We start from the raw sequence: 19,791 nt of genomic DNA on the forward strand, positions 1-19,791 counted from the left end.
AGCAACCTAAATGGACAGAAGCCAAGATGATCTGAAGGTTACCTGTATTGGTGACGCTGTACTCCTCGCTCTTCTTTCGGGATTGGTAGATGATGCACACCCACACAAGAGACGTTAAAACGATGCTACACACAACAGCGATGGTGATGATTCCGAAAGTCATGGTCCCCTCCATTTTACTGGACTCCAACACACAGCCGCCCGAAGTAGGGAAGATACTAACTTGGCTGTAAGCACGCTCTGTCCCAAGTGTGTTGGACATCTCGCAGGTATATTTCCCGGCATCTTCCTGTACCACGTTTCGTATGATGAGCAGCTGGTTACCGGGTGTGAAATGGTGCCTGTCTGTTACTATGATGGGCTCGTCTCCTTTCAGCCATGTTATCCGTGGTGGAGGGCTGCCGTTAGCTTTGCACTGTAACGCTAACGTGGCCCCAGCAGAAACCATGCGGTCTTCTAGTGGATGAGCCAAAAATGGCATCTCTGAAAAAGAAATGTCGGGAATTTTTGGTTACCATCTTGTTTCTAAGCAATGCAAAACATTATAAAATCAGAACTATGTAATATAGGTTATGAATTCCACTCAAAGGAATAATTTGTTATTGTTATCTTCAACCTTGAGGCCACTCAGTTCCTCCACAAGGCAGTATTCTAAAGATATTTAGGGCACCTAAAAATAGCAATGCAGATTAATTTCTGATGTGCAAGTGACAAGATCAGCGAATGATCAGTAAATATGCTCACAATTTCAGTAATGACGCTGATCTGATTGGACTACCTGCCCAACACCATGCAGGAAAAACAAATTTATGGTGCGTGAAAGAAGTCTGAAGGATATGGATCTTTTATTTAACTATGAAGGCACTGGATAAACCCACAGGCAAACAGCCAAGGACCAAGGTCCACAAAACCCACTGGCCTCTGTTTAACAAAGCAACCTTTAAAAGAGCAGTACCTTTTAAAATCTGAAATCTGATTGGCTCTACAAAAGCATAGTCGTTTTTCTTTTTTTGATATAACAAATTCAAAACCTTTTGTAGTTTGTCCTTTGTTGGAACTTTCACAAAACTTACCGAGTATAGTCAGTGTTGCATTCGCAGACAGTGATCCGGCAGAATTTTGGGCCGTGCAGCTGTAGACTCCCATATCCTCGATTTTGACATCTGTAATGAAGAAGACATCATCTTCGGGCATAACATGCATGCGCCGCTCCCGAGCGGCAGGGAAGTCTGTGCCGCCGTCTTTCTGCCACGCAATCTCTGGGGTGGGGTGGCCATCTGCGGCACATTCTAGCCTGGCAGTTGTACCTGTCCGTATGGTGTTATCTCTTGGAGTTTTGATAAATGATGGCAGAACTAGGTTTAAAAAAAATAAATCAAGTGAGTTGTGTGCAGATAATGAAGATAAGAAGAGCCACAGAATAAATAATATATTTACAGTTTACTGTCCCTACTACAATCTCACATACATCAATCACCCAATCCGTTGCAACCAAACATCTTTCTCTCAAATTTATTAAAAAACAGTGAAAAATGAACACATTGGCTTTCTTATATAAGGACAAGTATTCTGTAAACTAAGACATAATGCATTTAGTGGAAATGTCCTAAAAGTGAGGGGAAATCCCCACCATAGACAGCTGTCATGTCAACAGGTGTCGGCTTTGAAACATTTCTTCTCACCTCCTGTTCTGGGTGAATTGTAAAACTTTGGATGCATCATCACTTCTACACCATCTGGACAAATGGTGTGAGAAGATACCCTTTAGCTGGGGACATAGTCAGCAATAGAAATCTAGGTTGAACAAGTAAAATTGAATGGCCGCACTCCATTGTAATCCACCATGGACTTTTTAGATCCAGAAAGACCATACAAACCCAGCCTGGACCCTTCCACTCAAATGTGTCTACCTACTTAACCTTTAAGGAAGGGGTCTCTACATTGAAAGCCAATAAGTGGGTGGAGTGCAATCAAGAAGGAGGATCTAGGCTGGGTTTATATGGTCTTTCTGGATCCATAAAGCTAATTTGAGAAGCTGAATAACATGAAGCAACATCCTTGTTCATCTTTAAATGTTTGACCAGGAACAGGAGTGGGACACACTCTAGAGAGGCACTGGCACACACAAATTGGAAGACACTGGGTCATGGTTGAGAGTGCCACTGATCTTTTCTTTGGATGGCAACAGAAATCGTACAAGGATTTTAACACTTCTCAGCCAATATGTTTTCACTGTCGTCCGATTTTGACATTACATAATGGTCCAATTGGCTCTCACCATTCACAACCAGCCCGGCTTTATTTGAGTACGTGGAACCAAAGTGGTTGGTGATGATGCACTGGTACTGCCCCTCGTGTTCAAAGGTGACATTACGCAAGTGCAGAATGGTGGTGTAGACCATCACGTCTCCATCCTTCTCCCTGATGTTGGCAAAGTTTTCCATTTCTGCGTTGTGCAGGATTTCATTGTCTTTCTTCCACACAAATGTCATGGACGAGCTGCTGCTGCTAGCAGCCAAACAGGAGAAGCGGATGTCTTTTCCCAGCACCGCCATAGTCTTCTCTGGCTGTAGCGTGATGTGTGGTTTAGGCAGATCATCTAAAAGAAAAAAAAAAATGGTAGACCATCATTGTGTGACCATATATGACCTGGTGTTGTGTATGGAAGACTGAGACAAGAAACCAGATTGTAGTTTGTTTTATCCACCCTAGGAAACACACTGACTGCTTCCTCAACACAACCAAAAAAAAACAAACCACTGAACAGTATACATTGTTCACACAGCTTTGTAAAGTAAGTGCATCACATAGAATTACTACAGGTTCAAATAAAAAAAAACAAAAAAAAACTTTAACACAAAGATAAGTATGTGACTGTACTTTTCATCAAATCCCATAGGACTCAGGTGAAAATAACTCACTTTTTTGAAAATAAGGCTACTTATCCTAGTGTGTTAGCTTTGTGAATTAAGACTTAATCACTGTTATATACTACCCACTGCTGATATGCTAAGTCTACAACAGTTTCTGGTCTATTGGCCTGCAATGTGTGACAAAGTAGTTTCTCATGCTGAAATAATTTTATTCATTCATGACATACAAATGTGAAAAGAGGTAGATGGATGCTGCAAAATGACTCCTGCTGGTTTTCAACAGGGTCTGCCAGTAATTTCATTTGGCTACTCACACAGTACTACAGCACAGCTTAAGCTGTTTGCCTTCAGACCCTCTCTCTCTGACTTAAACTACAGTCCCATCTGAACAAAAGGAAAGGAGAGCAGCCTTCCCTAGTTCACTCAGTCACGTATGTAAATGTTAGCTTACGCATAGGTGTATTGGCCATAAAATGTAATAAAGAATATAGTGCCTTATATTGATTCCCCCTGATGAAGTCACATGACCCGGTGACGCAATGCGTAGGGGAGGGGCTGTGACATCACAATGTTTAAAGCAACATACAGCAAGTATTGAGCAATATTGAAAAACTGTGGATTCAAAACTTAACTTTTAATGCGGCTTTAACTTGTAATACATGTGAGTGCACTACTTTACTTGAATAAATTAACTTTCAAAGAGGATAAGGCACTATATCTTTTAATACATTTGATGGCCAATACACCTATGGAAGCAAGGAGACCCCCTACTGGGAATAGGGATACTCTCGTCCATCCATTCGGCTCCAGGAAAATCCATAAGGAAGCAAGGGGACCCCCTGCTGAGAAAAGGGAACACTCCGTCCATCCATCCATCCCAGGGAAAGAGTGGTAAATGGATAGGATTATCCCTAAATCCAAATAAAGGGACACAAGCTTTTTATGACCTCACTTAACGGTTTGGTCTTATACATCAGGTGAGAACACAACCGGTGAAGGTGCACAATTTATTTTTTAAGCTTGGTGAACTGCACGGTTATTATTTCGAATCACAGCAATAGAAGAAGTACCAAAGGCATGGACTCATTAAGGACAAGATTGTAGTAGCAATATAATTGATAAAAAAAAAAGTGATATTATTTCGAATCACAGCAATAGAAGAAGTACCAAAGGCATGGACTCATTAAGGACAAGATTGTAGTAGCAATATAATTGATAAAAAAAAAGTGATATTGTTACATATGCTTTTGATGCGGGACTTTTATTTATTAATTTAACACTTATTCACTCAATCTTTGCAATTGTCAGTGGAGCGCAACACTATTTCTGATTTTATGCTACAACCTATCCTTGATATTTGTTCTGTAATACAATGGAACCCAAAGCTCACATCCTGTATAAAAAAAAAAGAAAAAAAAAAAAAAAAAGACGAGGGGGGGGGGGGGGGGTTTAAGTAATCAGCCTTCTCCCAGGTGATGTTATTCCCTACAATAGATCCCCTTCACATATGGCAAGTTTATAGCACGAATGACGAATCTCTGTTTCAGCAAGTTCCTCTCGGAATGCACAAATTAGTAAACAAAATAAGCAGCGCAAAACGTTCCAATCCGCGTACCTTTCTACAACAATAACAGATATAATGAAGGTTGATCTCTGTGTACCTTGTTTCAATTAAATCTTTTTGTTTGTAGCCTCAATCTGTGGGGGATTAATTGTGTTTTCAGCTGTCCAGCGCTGCAAGCCAGCTGGACCTCAAAGGGGTGAAATTCTTGGATTTGGGTGTGAGCGGCAATCAGCACATGTGAGGCACATATGTGTCTTTAGGAGGGTTTGTTGTGTTCTGTGTATTTCCAGGCAGGGTGGGCTATTTTGGTTTGGTCAATTTTTTTCGCTGTCCTCCACCACTTCATTCAGTCTAAGGCCGACTTACTAAAATTCAGGTAAGCTATTTTTTTATATCATGTAGACAGCTACTGATCTTTTAAAAAAAAAAAAAAAATTTGAAACTACACAAGATATAATTCATAATAAATTATTGGAATTAAAATGTATCAAACAGTAAAGCCAGCCATAGATGCTTCAAATCTCGGCTGGTTCAGAGATTCGAAGTCCATACATCAATGGACTTGGGTACAACCAGTAGCGCCCCCCACCCCCTTCTGGGAGATCACAATAGCTCCACGGAAGGGATTCCGCCATCAATATTGACTGTGTTAATGGGGGAATCGAGCCATTTTCTCTCCTGCAACCCATAGTTGCAGAAAAGAAAATCGTACCATCTATAGCCTGCCTAAGGTATATGTGTCTGAAATTCAGAGTTTGCACACAATTTATCGGATAAAATGCTCAGACAAGTATCTAAACTCCCATAATTATTATGTGTATACCAGCCTCTCTCAACCTTTTTTACCCCTGAGGAATAATTGAAAAAATGTTCAAGTTCTCAGGGGGCACCTTCTATAAAGGAGTGTACCTATAGTTCCTGGGGGCTTTAGCTCTGAGGAAGGGGATACGTCCCTGAAACACATCAGCAAGCTGACCTCACGACCAGTCAGGTACTCTGCCATCATGTTGGGCCATCTCAATGGTTTTACAGTCTTTTATATGCATCTCATTTTGTGAGTATGTTTTTCGTTTTTATATTTTCAATAAACCTTGGATAATGCGTTAGGTATTTGCGCCCCCTGTGTGCTTCTTTTTACAGTTCCTGGTATGTTAACGTGATCAATATGTTGAAAAAGACTTTATAGAAAAGAATAAGTAATGTGGCATACCTAGCATATTAGACACCTAGAGCAGATGATTGGTGTTGGCAAACCTCCACAAAATGTTTTTTTGTTAAATAACCAATAATAGTAGAAAAGAACTATAGATCGTAAAAGCTGTGGTGTAGACCCCTTGCATTGGTGGTTAGTGTAGGTGAGTGAGCGATCCACCACTGTTCACTGCTCAAGAACACCTAGCAGCCTCAGGAGGAACCGTGGTTGAGAAACATTGGTGTACACAATATATTGATTGATCTTCCTTCCATGCCCATATAAACATACTTGGAACAGCTGGGGTACCTAAGCACCATACGTTTACTCTACCCATTAGAAAGTTAGAAATCATGACTCGTTAGACGCTATCTATAAGTGAAATGACACTTTGGATGGATTGAACTTTTTAACTTGCAAGTCTGAATACTTGTGTGCATTAAAGTCTCCATTGCCATCTTAGGGCAGCAATAGACTATCAGCTAAACAACTTTAACTCCAATCATAGGCTTTCCATTTACAAAGCCGTAGTGCTGTGTATGCAATAGACTGTATTAAGTAAACCTGGGCTTTGCTCATGCAAAGTAAAGCAACAGAATTACTTTTCTTTGCTCCTGTGTCGCTCCTTTGGGAGTAACCAGATGAATCCCTATGTAGGTTCCAAGTCACTGCAGTCAAAATCAGGGCTAAGGACGGTCATTTCTGCTCTTCTGAGACAGAACTTGGCCTGCTGATTGGCAGCTCATGCACCCAGCGCTGTAACATGGGGAGCCAAATCACAATCTACCCATAACTGAAGAACCAGATCTTTTTCTTAACTCTAGGCAGCCAAAAGGGAGAACTGGGGGAGCACAGTAGAGGTGAGTATTTGGAACTAGGATGTATGTATGCCACCTCTTAATTCCACATGCACATGTTCACTGTAAGGTGTACTGGAATTTATGTGGATAAGAAATTTTAAAAGCTGTCTTTGGTGAACCGATCTGCCTCATCTTGTGTCATTATTTCTCTTGGCGAGCCTGACAAAACATTCGGCTTCCCGGATTTATCTTAAATGAAACTGATATAAACATGTGTTAAACAAACCACGTTCCAGACTTTTTTTGTGCCATCAGTCTCCAAAGTAAGAAAACAAAATTGGATCTTACCGCATACAAAATTCTTTGACGGGACGCTGAAAATGCTTTTGCCCTGCAAGGACTCTGGATGGGCACAGACGGCCTTCATGTTGGACTGCAACTTCTTACTGGCCAACCATGCAGGAAGCCACTTGAGATGACAGTCACATAAGAAGCTCTCGCTGTTAATGTACCTGAACAGAAACACACATATATTTGATGCAAATGACAATTCGAATAGACTGAACTTTTAAAAATGTCTAATCATTACTTGAACATAGTGTGTGCTCAGGTGCATAATAGCACCCTTGTATCATTTTCCATAAGTGTTCAAGGATGGCCTGGCAAGTTCTCACTACACCCCTCATATCCCTGCCCCATTTGTCTGTTAGAAGAGGAGAATGCTGGGAACCAGAGCCAACGGTGATGTCAATGCTGTACATCAGAGATTTTCCCTTCCTCCTTTAAACATGGAAAACATGGCAGACAAAATTCCAATGTCATTCTCTCGTAGAGGTCAGACTGCTGAGGGTTCCTCTGACAAGGAAGGGGGTAACTCTACACCCTGTATATAATATAATTTATATTTGGGGCACTTTGGAGCCTTTTCCCTCTACCTTTACTTTTGTTTTGTTTTTTTAATCTCATAGAGAGAGAAGTAAGGCTCATACCATAGGGGGGCATCAGAGATTTCCCATAGATGCGCATTCTGCTTTTCTTAATCTTTTCCCTGGAGGGCAACATAAACGCTTAGTAGTTAGCACTTCGGCCTTGCAATACTAGGATGTTGGGTTCCAATCTGAGCCAGTACGCAAGGCACATAGCGGTTGATTTACTAAAACTGGAGAGTGCAAAATCTCTGCATTTAAACCAATCAGCTTCCAGGTTTTATAGTCAAAGCTTAATTGAACAAGCTGAAGTAGGAAGCTGAATGACTACCATGCACAGATTCTGAGTGCTCCAGTTTTAGTAAATTTCCTCTTATTCTCACGGGCTTACTCCAGGTTCTCCAGTTTCCTCCCACACTCCAAAGACATGCTGGTAGTTCAGTTGGCTCCTGTACAAACTGGTCCTGGTATGTATGCATGTAGGGACCTACATTGTAATCTCCTCAAAGGCAAGGAGTTGATGTGAATGTACAGTATATGCAAGGCCTTGTCTCATTTGTCAGGGCTATATAAAAGTCAATAGTATATAATAATTGCATGGGAAATGGGTGTTTATATTTGTGCAGTATTGCCTGCCTACAGCAGTTTGCGATCTGTAGTGATTTTATGAGTGCAGTAAACTACACAAGTCATTATCTATGGCTCCTGGCACTAGAGACATTGGGGTTGATTTACTAAAGGTAAATATACTGTGCACTGCAAGTGCAGTTGCTCCAAAGCTTAGTAAATGAAGTAAAGAAAGCCTCCTTTCGCAAAGAATACCCAATCATATGCAAGGAAATTTAAGAAACTGAATTTTTCCTTGCACATGATTAGATTATAGAAATCAGCAGAGCTTCCCATCAGATCTAGAGCAACTGCACTTGTAGTGCACAGTATATTTGCCTTTAGTAAATCAAAAATCAAAGCATCCCACCCCCATCCATATCATGCAGGTATCTTTCATTGCCAAGGAAAAAAGAAAGGCAGCATTAAAAGCGGAACCACGCTGCATCTGAGCACCGCAAACCAAAAACTCTATTTGATTCATTTTTAATATCCAAAGCAAACTCACCCATCCATCCATATCTCCATGCTTTATTTTGCTGAAAAATTACTTTGAAAAACACCCCCTAGCAGTTCCAGCTGTAACCATCTTGAGTAAGGGCAGATTATTCAAGTAGCATTTATTTCCTGAATCCATCTGCCCTCAGCTCAGACATGCAGGCAGGAGGGTATGCTTAGCTGAGAAAGCCCCTCCTGATGACTCCTGGGATGTATGACATAATTTGCTTAGGCCTCTGAACCAGGAAGTAACTTAAATGTAAAAAAAAAAACACCCCCATCCCCTCCCGTCCTTCTACCAACACCCCCATCCCCTCCCGTCCTTCTACCAACACCCCCATCCCCTCCCGTCCTTCTACCAACACCCCCATCCCCTCCCGTCCTTCTACCAACACCCCCATCCCCTCCCGTCCTTCTACCAACACCCCCACCCCCCCGGCCATCTACCAACACAGCAAGGAACACTCTCCATTAACAAGAACACCTTCGCCCATGTCACTTCCATGTAAGCACTTACAGCTCTCTCAGCATTTTCATCTCTCCAAATGCCTCGGCTTGGACTGACCGCATGGCATTCCCGCCAAGGTTCCTGCCAGGAAATCAAGAAAAGTATTTAGTTGGGGGGGGGACAACTTTAAAGGAATAACTGGCAAACTTTAATCTCCAAATCAGTTTATTGTGTACCTGCGGCCAACAAACAATATGATTAAAATACGTTCCAGAAGTTTTGTTTAGGAAACAGAAAAGGGGGGGGTGGTAAAAAATAATAGGATAAAAACAACTGCAGTAAACCTTGTCAAGCTGAGGATATACTGTCCAGGCTACGTTTAATTTATAAAGGAGGTGAACACAGAATCAGCGCTGCGAGCATTGAAAATCCTGGGGGAAGAACATTCCTTCACTCCAGCCAAGTCAGCTGCTCACCAATCCGAGAAAGTTTTAAGGCTTATAAGCAGGTTTTATTCTGTCAATCTGCTCAAAGAGGCTAAAACTACTATTTTCATTTATGCTGAAGACACGGATTTAATTTCAGAGAAAAAGAAAACATTAATGGGTGAAAGAAAAAGAACAAAAACAATATTGCCCATATTGGCTAATCCAATGAAAAATGATTGGCCACTATGGGCAATATTCCAGGCTGGGTCCGATTTTTTTTTTCTCCTGGTTCTTTTAAAGTAAACCTGTCATGGGAGAAATATGAGTCCTGCCATTACCAGCAGCAGAGTGCCTAAATGAGCACTTCCACCTAGCAGTACTAGTGTCGTTGGTTCAAATCCCAACCACGGCACCACCTGCCTGGAGTTTGCTTGTTCTCCCTGTGTCTGCGTAGGTTTTCTCCGAATACTCTGGTTTCCTCCCACACTCCAAAAACATGCTGGTAGGTGAATTGGCTCCTGTCTAAATTGGCCCTAATATGTGTATGTATGAACGTGAGTTAGGGACCTTAGATTGTACGCCCCTTGAGGGTTAGGGACTGATGTGAGTGTGCTATATATATGTAAAGTGCTGCGTAAATTGACTATAGGCTATAGAAGTACCTGAAATAAATAAAATAAAAATAAATTACTGACCTCCTCCTGAAAAAACTTGTTGCCTAAAGTTTACGCTGACCTTCTGCTTTAAAGTGGCTGTAAACTCTCATATATCACATACCCACTGAAGTGACTGGCCTCAGGTGATACATAGTGAGGAAACAAATGCTAATTAAGTTGTACCTGCAGCCCTCTCTTCTCCAGAGCCATTCAAACTCCACACTTTACATAGCATTTCCCAGCTCCAGAAAGCAGGGGATGGGAATCTGATTTCACATGTTGCCCAGTATAGAGCAGGGAGCTGAGTGTAATCTGAGACCTGGGTGGAGGGAAAGGACACACCCCTCTACACAAAGGGAAACATTCACAGCAGAGGCTGTCAAATACCTGACATACTACCTATTTAACTTTTAAACAGGTTTCCTACAGTTTTTTTTTTTTTTTTTTTTTTTTTAGAAAACAAGGATCCTTTAGGCGCCATGCACACTAGCATTTTTTTAAAGCTCCTGGAAGCATATATTTTTCTGCTCCTAGAAGCTAAATAGTCCATGCACACTACTTTAGGCTATTAGCACACAAAGGTCTGACACAGATCAGCCCCTGCTATAACCCTTTTAGGCTACATGCACACTAGCATTTTTTTTAAAGCTTCTAGAAGCTAAATATTGATATCCTATGTGTCCATGCACACTATTTTTGGGATAGTAGCATTTTTCAAGCTTCAGTGTTTAGGAGCAGCAAATTTTTTTTTCTGTTTGTTTTTTTGTTTTTTGAGTTTTTGGGAGCATTTTTCCAGCAGAAGAAAAAAACAAAAACCGCTGAACATTCCTTAATGCTACTAAAATGCTCCTAACAGCTTTTTTCTTCTACATGTACTGTAAAAATGCCAATAAAACGCAATTATCCTAAAAGATTCTGAACGCTACTAAAAAACGCTATTAAGTATTTTTTATCCAGCGTTTTTTGAGCTTAAAAAAAATAAATTAATAAAAATGCTAGTGCACATGGAGCCTCACTGTTTATTGGACTGGTTCTACTCTTGCTCGGCATGTCTTAGCAAAGCAGTACTGAATCTCCTAGATTGTAAGCTCCAAGGAGCAGGGCCCTCCTAACCCTCCTGTATTTAATTGTATTGTCTTTATTTATTTATTTCAGGTAAGTATATAGAGCCGTCAATTTACACATATATATATTGTACATTCACATCAGTCCCTAACCCTCAAGGGGTGTACAATCTAAGGTCCCTAACTCACATTCATACATACACATACTAGGGCCAATTTAGACAGGAGCCAATTTACCTACCAGCATTTCTTTGGAGAGTGGAAGGAAACCGGAGTACCCGGAGGAAACCCACACAGGCACAGGGAGAACATGCAAACTCCAGGCAGGTGGTTCCGTGGTTGGGATTCAAACCAACGACCCTAGTACTGCAAGGTGGAACTGCTAACCATTTAGCCACTGTGCTACCCAGTCTTTCGTTATATTGTAAAGTGTTGAGCAAATTGTTGACGATATATAAATCCTGTATAGTAATAATAAATAATAACTAGGAACCAAAAAAAAAAAAAAAAAAAAGGTTTGTCTCCCATGAGCCAGCAGGGATTTTCTTCCTTGCATATCACGTCAATCATGATCCAGCAATGTTCCAAATAGGCACAAATAGTCCCACCCCCGCACAGCTTCCAAAAATCCTAAATTATTCTGGGCATCTTGTTTAGGCATGTCAACTTATTTGCATAACTTGAAACTGATTTAAAGTTGTCAACAGGGTGGATAAAAATCAAAGATTTTTTTTTTTAAAAAATCGATTTTTTTTATTTAAATCTGATTTTTTTGAATAAAATGCTTTTTGAGGAAAATATATTACCATCCAAAGGTTATTCCATCATGAAATAAAGATTCGTTTTTTAATTATGTAGAATAAGGCTGTATATGTTTAATTGTTTTGGTAAATAAATTCCATGAATCCATTCACAATGTCATGCTCTTCCAGAGGTTTTTGTAAGATTATCGGGCAGTTTCTCTGCCTACAAGATATTATCACAGATGTTGGTTTACTTTTGCAGTTCTCAAAACTGAATTTGACTCAGCGGAGATCACATGCCTCTTCTTCACAGCAAAAATGTTATAACATGAACAGAGTTAAGAAAAAGACCTCAATCCTAACTTCTACAAACCTATGAATACAGAATCAACCCCTTCAGTGCTAAGTTTCAAGAAGTTCAGTGAATAGAAACAATATTTTTCTGATTGTTTGGAGTGGAATAGATCTGCACAAGAAGAAAGTGAAACTAAGTGTGAGGAGGAAGGGGCTGACAGTCTAAGTTTCTTAAAATATATATATTTTGTTTAGCCAAATTAGTTAACAAACATGGATGTTTGTTTAAGCAAATCACATATGCTGGAATGTTATTGTTTCAGTTGAATAAATCTATTTCAATTGTTATTATTAAGGTAATAATTATTTTTCTCCTTCCTAAGTACAACAGAAAAGTTGTCCAAATATGAATGATTAACCTATTAAACTGGGGATAAAAAAACTAATATGAAAAGTTGTTATTCTAAAAATCTTCATCTACTTGCATATTAACGTTATACCAGCAAGAATTAGTCTATGTAGAAAACTAGGATTTAAATCAAGCCTTACTGACTAGTGATTTAAATCGTGATTTAAATCAGTTTGATTTAAATCAAATCCACCCTGGTTGTCAATATATCATATCTGGAGATCAGCCAACTGGAAAATAAAGAAAAAAAAAAAAAACTTTGTTCACACCAGAGTCCTCCTCTACGAATTCTATGAGCGTCTACAGACAAGGACTCCTTGGGAGAAGCAGTAAAACCGGAGAGAATTTGTCAGCCGGCCTCTTGTTCTCATAGCCAACACGAAATAAAAATGCACCCAAATCTGCCATATGTTCTGCAACTCCTTTTCCTGGCACGACGAGAGGCCAAAGTTGAAGCTGACTTATAATGAGAAGGAAGCAGCTGGGCTGCTCAAATGGACGGCCTTCTCATCTTACAAAGACGCTATTAAATTGCTTGCAGACCTCTCAAGCAGCTACTTTTGGCAGCCCGCTATAAAACCGGCAAAGCATGATGGGATACTCACAGGTGCTCCAGAGCCCCCAAGCCTGAGAACGCGTTTCTGGCCACCGACTTGATCTTGTTTCCAAACAGAGAACTGCAGTTTCCAAACATCAAGGGTCAGACAAACAAAAGGGGGTAAAGAGGAAGAGAAAAAAAAGAAAGGGGAAAAAAAAAAAAAGTGCATTAGTTGGTGTGAGACAGATTGAATGTCCGGTTTACAATGTTTTTAACGTGAAGTACACAGATTAGGTCTTTTCTCCTTTTCTCTGGCTGAAATGAGATCTCTTTATCTTTAAAGCAATTGAACGGCGATGACAAGACCAAATCGCTCGTAATCTCTCCTGAATAGAAAGCGGCCATTGATTGGCCTTGTTCTACGACGGCCTTGTTGCTAGTTTACCATGCATTTATTAATTTCCTGCACCTGATGCTGCATCCTCTGGGAAATGACATTATTTCAAGCGAACGTTTTATCTGCTTATGTTTTGCCTTTCCTGGTTCCTCCATTGCCTCCTCATTAACAGGCTAATGAAATGTTTAACTATAACCGGTTTTCATTACATATCTTATTTTAGACCCAGCGATCTAATGACTGGATCTCTGTGCTTCTCTATGCGGTACAGGCAGATTGTGGCTGCTGGAGGGGTCGGCAGGTTGCTGTACATAGCTTTCTGGAAAAAAAAATAAAATAAAATCACAGCACTCTTTCCTGAGTACTCCTCAAGAGCCCTAAGTACTGATGTATGCAGTTGGAGGAGCTAGAAAAATATAAAAAATGCTTTGATTGGTGGGTGTCAGAAGTGAGCACCCTTAGGCAGAATTAATTTAAATACGGACCACCCTAGGTAATGCCAAGCCTCTATGGTTAAAGAACTGAAATCCAATGAATAAAAAGGGGTAGGCCAGGGACAGTAATGCAGGCCATAGACGGGTAGAAAATTGGCCGATTTTCGCACCGTTAATGGGTTAATTGGTTGGCCGTTTTTCTGGATTTTGGCACATTTTTTTTATCAGTAAAGTTAAAGAAAAAAATCGGCCGATTTTCGCGGCAATGATAGGCAAATCGGCCGATCTTTTTACCGATAAAAAAATCTGCGCATGAGCTGTGACCTGGAAGAAGAAGAAGAAGAAGAAAGAAGAAGAAGAAAGAAGAAGAAGGAAAAAGAAGAAGAATTCCATTCCGCTATTATATTTGACATGAAAAAGTATTGCGGTTGCAACATTGTATCTATTTGTATCCGAATAAAAACATCTGTATCCGAAATGGATACAAATAGATACAATGTTGCAACCGCAATACTTTTTCATGTCAAATATAATAGCGGAGCTTTCTGCAGGGACAGAAGTAAATGCCGGCCGTAGACGGGACGAAAATCGGCCGATTTTTTTTTACCGTTGGTGGTAACGTCGGCCTATTGAACGACCGATTTTTTGGTTTTTTTTTTTAAAAAACGGCTGGTTTTCGACCCATCTATGGCCTACATAAGGCCTCGGGAAGGGGGGGGGTTGGGAAATGACAAGATGACACTGGAGTTTTCCATAAGAAAATAACATGCACAGAATGCATTAAATGCATATTTTATAGGAAGATTGTTAAAAAGCAGGCTAAGGACAGTAATGCTGGGAAGGAAAGGGTTCGATGATGAATGTCCTCCTGCCAGGAAGTGAGGCGGGCTCTATCGGCTTACAGCAGCTTCTAATGCATACTGTGAAAAGGTCACAGTATGCAGTGAAAGCAGAGTAACCAATTTCAGAAGAAGAAAGGAGCCTCTGCAATTGTGCAAAACTAAAAAGGGAGGGAAGGAGTTCAACGTTAAGGTATATCTAGAGCACATTTCGATTTTGGGTAGAGCAGGGAATGGCTAAAACCCATAGCGGGTTATTTTGCCACCTGCGTTTCATTGAAGAGATTTCACTGCCTGGCCTATACATACAACAAGATAGGAAATCTCTTCAAAGTGAGGGAAATACCTTTTTAGACAGTTGTCATGGGATCAAGGGCCCCATAGGAAGTTTCCCCTGTCCTGTTGACAACTTTTATCCCCCCACCTTCACTTCCAATATAAAGCTGGCATGGGTTTAAATCCACCCCTCTATGCAAAAACAAAAGACTGAGTTTGATACTCTGTAATAAGTAAAATTTCAGAAAATGTTGACAGTCAAGAGCAGGTCATCCCTATAAACACTCTTGAAGTATCCATTATGGCCATTGAGAGATGCCATATTGGACAAGTTTGGTGAGGAGAAACTCGCATGACCTACACGGAGCCCCGACCTCATGAATTAGAACATTGCAAACCAGATCTTCTCATCTAACATGGACAGCTGACCTCACAGATGCTCTATAGGTGGAATGGGTGCAAATTCCCAAAGAAACACTCCAAACCCTCGAGCAAAGCCTTCACAGAGGAGTGGAGGCTGGTATAACCACAAAGGGGTCCACTCCATATTAATGTCCATGGAATTGGAAGCAGTTGTCCAACAAGCTCATATAGGCGTGATTGGTCAGGTGTCCACAAACCTGGTCATATAGTATACACTGGGGGTGTCCAATTTTTTGACCTTCCCAGGCCATATTGGAAGAAGAGGAACTGTCTTGGGCCAAACATAAAATATACTAACAATAAGGATAGCTGATGAGCTGAAAAAGTTGGGGAGATCAGAAGTTAACGATCACTGATATAGATAAATGTAGCTATTGGAGTTATTAAACTTCAAGCAGAGTTCCACTCACTCAAAAAATAAAAGTCAGCAGCTACAAAAACTGTAGTTGCTGACTTTTAAAAAACAGCCACTTACCTGTCCCTCGGTCCAGTGGTGTGTCCCCCGCAGCCCATTTCACCGGCCGTCCTGTATTCCAGGAGGCCGGCATCTTCAGTGTATGGTAACCCGGCTGTGACAGCTTGCAGCTTCACAGCTGGGTACTCACTGCGCATCACTGCGCATGTGCGAGTAGCGCTGCACTTCATGAATGGCCGCGTCGTCTTCTGGGACCTGTCACGTGCCCCAAAAGACTACAGGGAAGGAGGGATAGAGGACACCTTCCGCTTCGGCGATCGGACCGGAAGTGGGAACAGGTACCTGTCAAATTCGGGTACCCGCCCCCTAAGGTGCCAATCCTTAATGGGGAGTGGGGAAGCAGTCCTTAAAGCGGAACTTCCCCTTTTGGGTGGAGCTCTGCTTTAATTTTTTTGTAATATTTTATATCATAAAAAGTAAACGAGGGCAACATACAGCCAAGTGGCTGTACCTAGGGGGGTGTGCTGGGGTGAGCTGTACCCCCCCAGATTTCAGTTGCTCCCCCCTCCCCTCAAGCTCCCACTTACAAAATAGTACTGGTAGGTTGTGGGCGGGGGCACTGCGGGGGTTGGGCACAACTGAAATCTGGGGGGTGGGGGACAGCCCACCCTATCACCTCCCTAGATACAGCCATGCTGCATTTTTCTTTGCCTTCCGCTATCGGGAGTCCCTGTATTCACTGCTGCCGATGCCATTACAAAAACAGAAGCCCCGGCATCCCTCCAGCCGTGCCTGTACCTGGATTCTCAGTGCTGGTCACTGCGACTGCTATACTTGCAAGGCATTCCCAGGTGTCCCTCCATTTTTTATAACATTATATAATTATAAAATTATACAATTTTTATAACATAAACCAACTTCATCTCTAAACCTGAATTAATCTTTTAAAAAGGGGGACTATGTAAATGAGGACCAACAGCGCTGCAGCACTTTCATCACAACTACCTACCCTAATTATTACTCGGACAAAAAAAAAACCACATCATTCCAGAGCTGGGAGGATAGAGGTTGTGTGAAAGGACACCCTTATTGGTGCTGGAAGAATAAAAGGTTGTATGGAGAGGAGGGGAGGGGGGTGATCTGCCACTATGAGGAACAGAGAAGAAGCTGAGGAGGTGAAGTACTTACAGCTTGTTCAGGCTCTCCAAGCCTATAAAGGCCCCATTGGTATCTTCTATTGTGCCCGAGATCTCGTTATGGTCCAGTTCCCTGGAGAGGAAACAAAAGACGGCATACAATCACTTTCTCAGTCCTGGCTCCTTCATTTTATGTACAAGGAGAAGGTGTGGGTGGGGATCACAAAGAGGCGATTTCTGGGAAGTTCAGTACTGCGTGGAAGCTGAATCCTTCAGCCTTGTCTACATTCTTCATTAAGGGCTTTCTTTATTATGACCATAGGCATTATGTGCGTTTTGCATGTGATCAAACAGATAAGAACCTCCCTGTCCTGTGAACAGGGAAAGCAAATACTTAAACTGTTATTTGAAGTCTAAACCCAAGTACAAACATTTTAAATATTTCAGCTTACCCATTTCTTCGATGAGGTGGCTACTTTAGTTTTCTTTTTTTCTTTTTTTTCCCCCTCTTTATTTTAACCAGTTGCCAAGGTCACTTTAAAAATCCTCTTAGGAAAAGCCAGTGGCAGTGGCCAAAGGTCTAAGAGTCCAATACGTTTTAATGGGCATGTTAGTTCAGAACTGTTTTCGCAGAGTGGGCTCAGCTGAGCCATGTGCCCTATTCAAATCTGACTAATTTCTTCAACCATGGATTATTGAAAAGTCGAATCCAGCACCTCCAGTAAACGTATTCTGGGCTTTAGGACCTCTGCTAATTTTTTTTTTTGTCTCCTCATTAAGGAGTTTTTCTGGAAGACATAGCAGAAAGTAAGAAGAAATCTCTCCAGTTGTCATCAGAACAGGTGTCCCCCCACTGGAAGAATTTCCCTCTATTTCTGTTCTAATAACAACCAAAAAGATTTGGATTTCCCATCACGTTCTGTGCTGGTGTCACCAGGACAAACAGAGAATGAATCTTCCAAGAACATGCAGATAATTTAAATCAGTTAATCCTAGAGCTAATTCATTGACCTAACACTTAAACCATTGGTCTCCTAACCGTGGGCCGGATGTGGATCTTTGCTTGCCTTTATCTGGTCTTTGGGGCACTATTCCTGTCACTGACAATAATGATGAGGCACTACAAACAGTGGGGCATAATTCCTCCTGACAGCGACGATTGGGGTACTATTCGTCCCACTGACACCAACAATGTGGTACTATTCTTCCCACTGACACAATGTGGCACTATTCCTTCCACTGACACCAACAATGGGGAACTATTCTTCCCACTGACACAATGTGGCATTATTCCTTCCACTGACACCAACAATGGGGCACTATTCCTCCCACTGACACAAACAATGGGGCACTATTCCTTCCACTGACACCAACAATGGGGCACTATTCCTTCCACTGACACCAACAATGGGGCACTATTCTTCCCACTGACACCAATAGTGGGCACTATTCCCTCCACTGACACCCTTGATGCTGCAGTATTCCTCCCACGAATACCAGTGACTAATGACCACAGGCGCTATGCAAATTTTACTCCCAGTGACAACCAAGCCTGAGGCCATGTTTACTCCCCGTGACGCTGGGACATTTTCTACCCCCACTGGCCAAGGTCTGGTCCACCTTAAGTTTAAAGGACATTAAACTGGCCCTTTGGAAAGTTTGGAGACCCCCTGACCTGAACCAAATTCAGCTTCAACCGAACGCCTAAACATAAACCTTAGCCTAATGCCCAACACTAACCTCAGGTGAAAGCTGAATTATCACAGCAATGAACAGCACAACTGCAGTAATAGCATACTGATAAAAGCAGTGATCAAACAATCACAATGAAAATGACGTTTCAGTGTCCATAGGATACGTCAAAAACCTGCAACACCAAGGATAAGTACAGATACAGAATTGCCACCGGTAACTTCCATATTAAAGGAAAATGCCAATTTTTTTTCACATTTACAAAGGGCAGCCTTCAAATATATCACAGATCCAGGAGTTGCACACTAAAATTTTCAGTCCGGTTTCTTGTAATCCCTTCTCAGTGTAGTGATGGAATGCTATGTATTGTCAAGATAGTCATTTCTGTTCTAATTCCAGTACGATACAGGCAGCTAGCAATGATGTAGAATTGTTTCTTTTGGGCCCAGTCCGCCCTGCCATTGGACATTTGAATCCATATTGTTGAGGGGACAATAAGAGGCTACAGCCCATCCTTCATTCTATTCAGGCCTGTCCCTCTCCCATGCCAAGTTCCTATTCTTTCTGGCCGGCTGCATCTGAATAGCAATAGCCCTGTTAATCATAGGATGGTGGGGTCTTCCAATGTGACCTCTGTATGAATGGCCCTGTAATTCAGCAGTTTCACACCAAGCAAAGATCCTCAAACAATAGGCTGCAATTAAAGCATGCTTGGGTCCCTTTCACCAGGTGCATGGGCCTGTGTTCGCCCCCACTTATTAAATTAGAGCTCTACCCCACTCTTCATCCCCCTCCACCCCAACCTCCTGAATTGAGCTCTGCCTGTGTCTTAAAGGACCATGAAGCAGAATTTAGGAATTGTTTTTTTGCATAAAATGTATAGCTAGAACATAAAGTCTGAAAAAGAGACTAGACAGGTTCCAAAAGCTTGCACCTATATTAGGTTGGATCATGTTTTATTGGGGATCTTTTGCCTTCTTTTTGATCAACTGTGGGTATAGGATTGTGTATATGGAGGTTTTCTCAAAGTGTGTATGTTTTTTTTTTTCCTATAAGATTGAACTAGATGGACTTGTGTCTTTTTTGAACCTGACTATTATTATTATACAGGATTTATATGGCGCCAACAGTTTGCTCAGC

General features: G+C 41.4%; 1 protein-coding gene across 1 annotated transcript in view; it reads right to left on the bottom strand.

Annotated features, from left to right (window-relative positions):
* LRIG1 (leucine rich repeats and immunoglobulin like domains 1) overlaps window positions 1-19,791 on the bottom strand; it is a 144,692-nt gene that overhangs the window by 12,987 nt on the left and 111,914 nt on the right. The window contains exons 9-15 of the mRNA XM_089676014.1: window positions 17,012-17,092; window positions 13,107-13,178; window positions 8,977-9,048; window positions 6,778-6,941; window positions 2,279-2,599; window positions 1,074-1,355; window positions 43-483 (exon numbers count right to left, since the gene is read on the bottom strand). Coding sequence (XP_089532140.1) covers window positions 43-483; window positions 1,074-1,355; window positions 2,279-2,599; window positions 6,778-6,941; window positions 8,977-9,048; window positions 13,107-13,178; window positions 17,012-17,092 — 1,433 coding nt within the window. The remainder of the gene's footprint in view (window positions 1-42; window positions 484-1,073; window positions 1,356-2,278; window positions 2,600-6,777; window positions 6,942-8,976; window positions 9,049-13,106; window positions 13,179-17,011; window positions 17,093-19,791) is intronic.

Source organism: Staurois parvus, unplaced genomic scaffold, assembly GCF_062004578.1.
Source record: "Staurois parvus isolate SC_StPar_1 unplaced genomic scaffold, SC_StPar_1.0 ptg000162l, whole genome shotgun sequence".
Lineage (NCBI taxonomy): Eukaryota > Metazoa > Chordata > Amphibia > Anura > Ranidae > Staurois > Staurois parvus.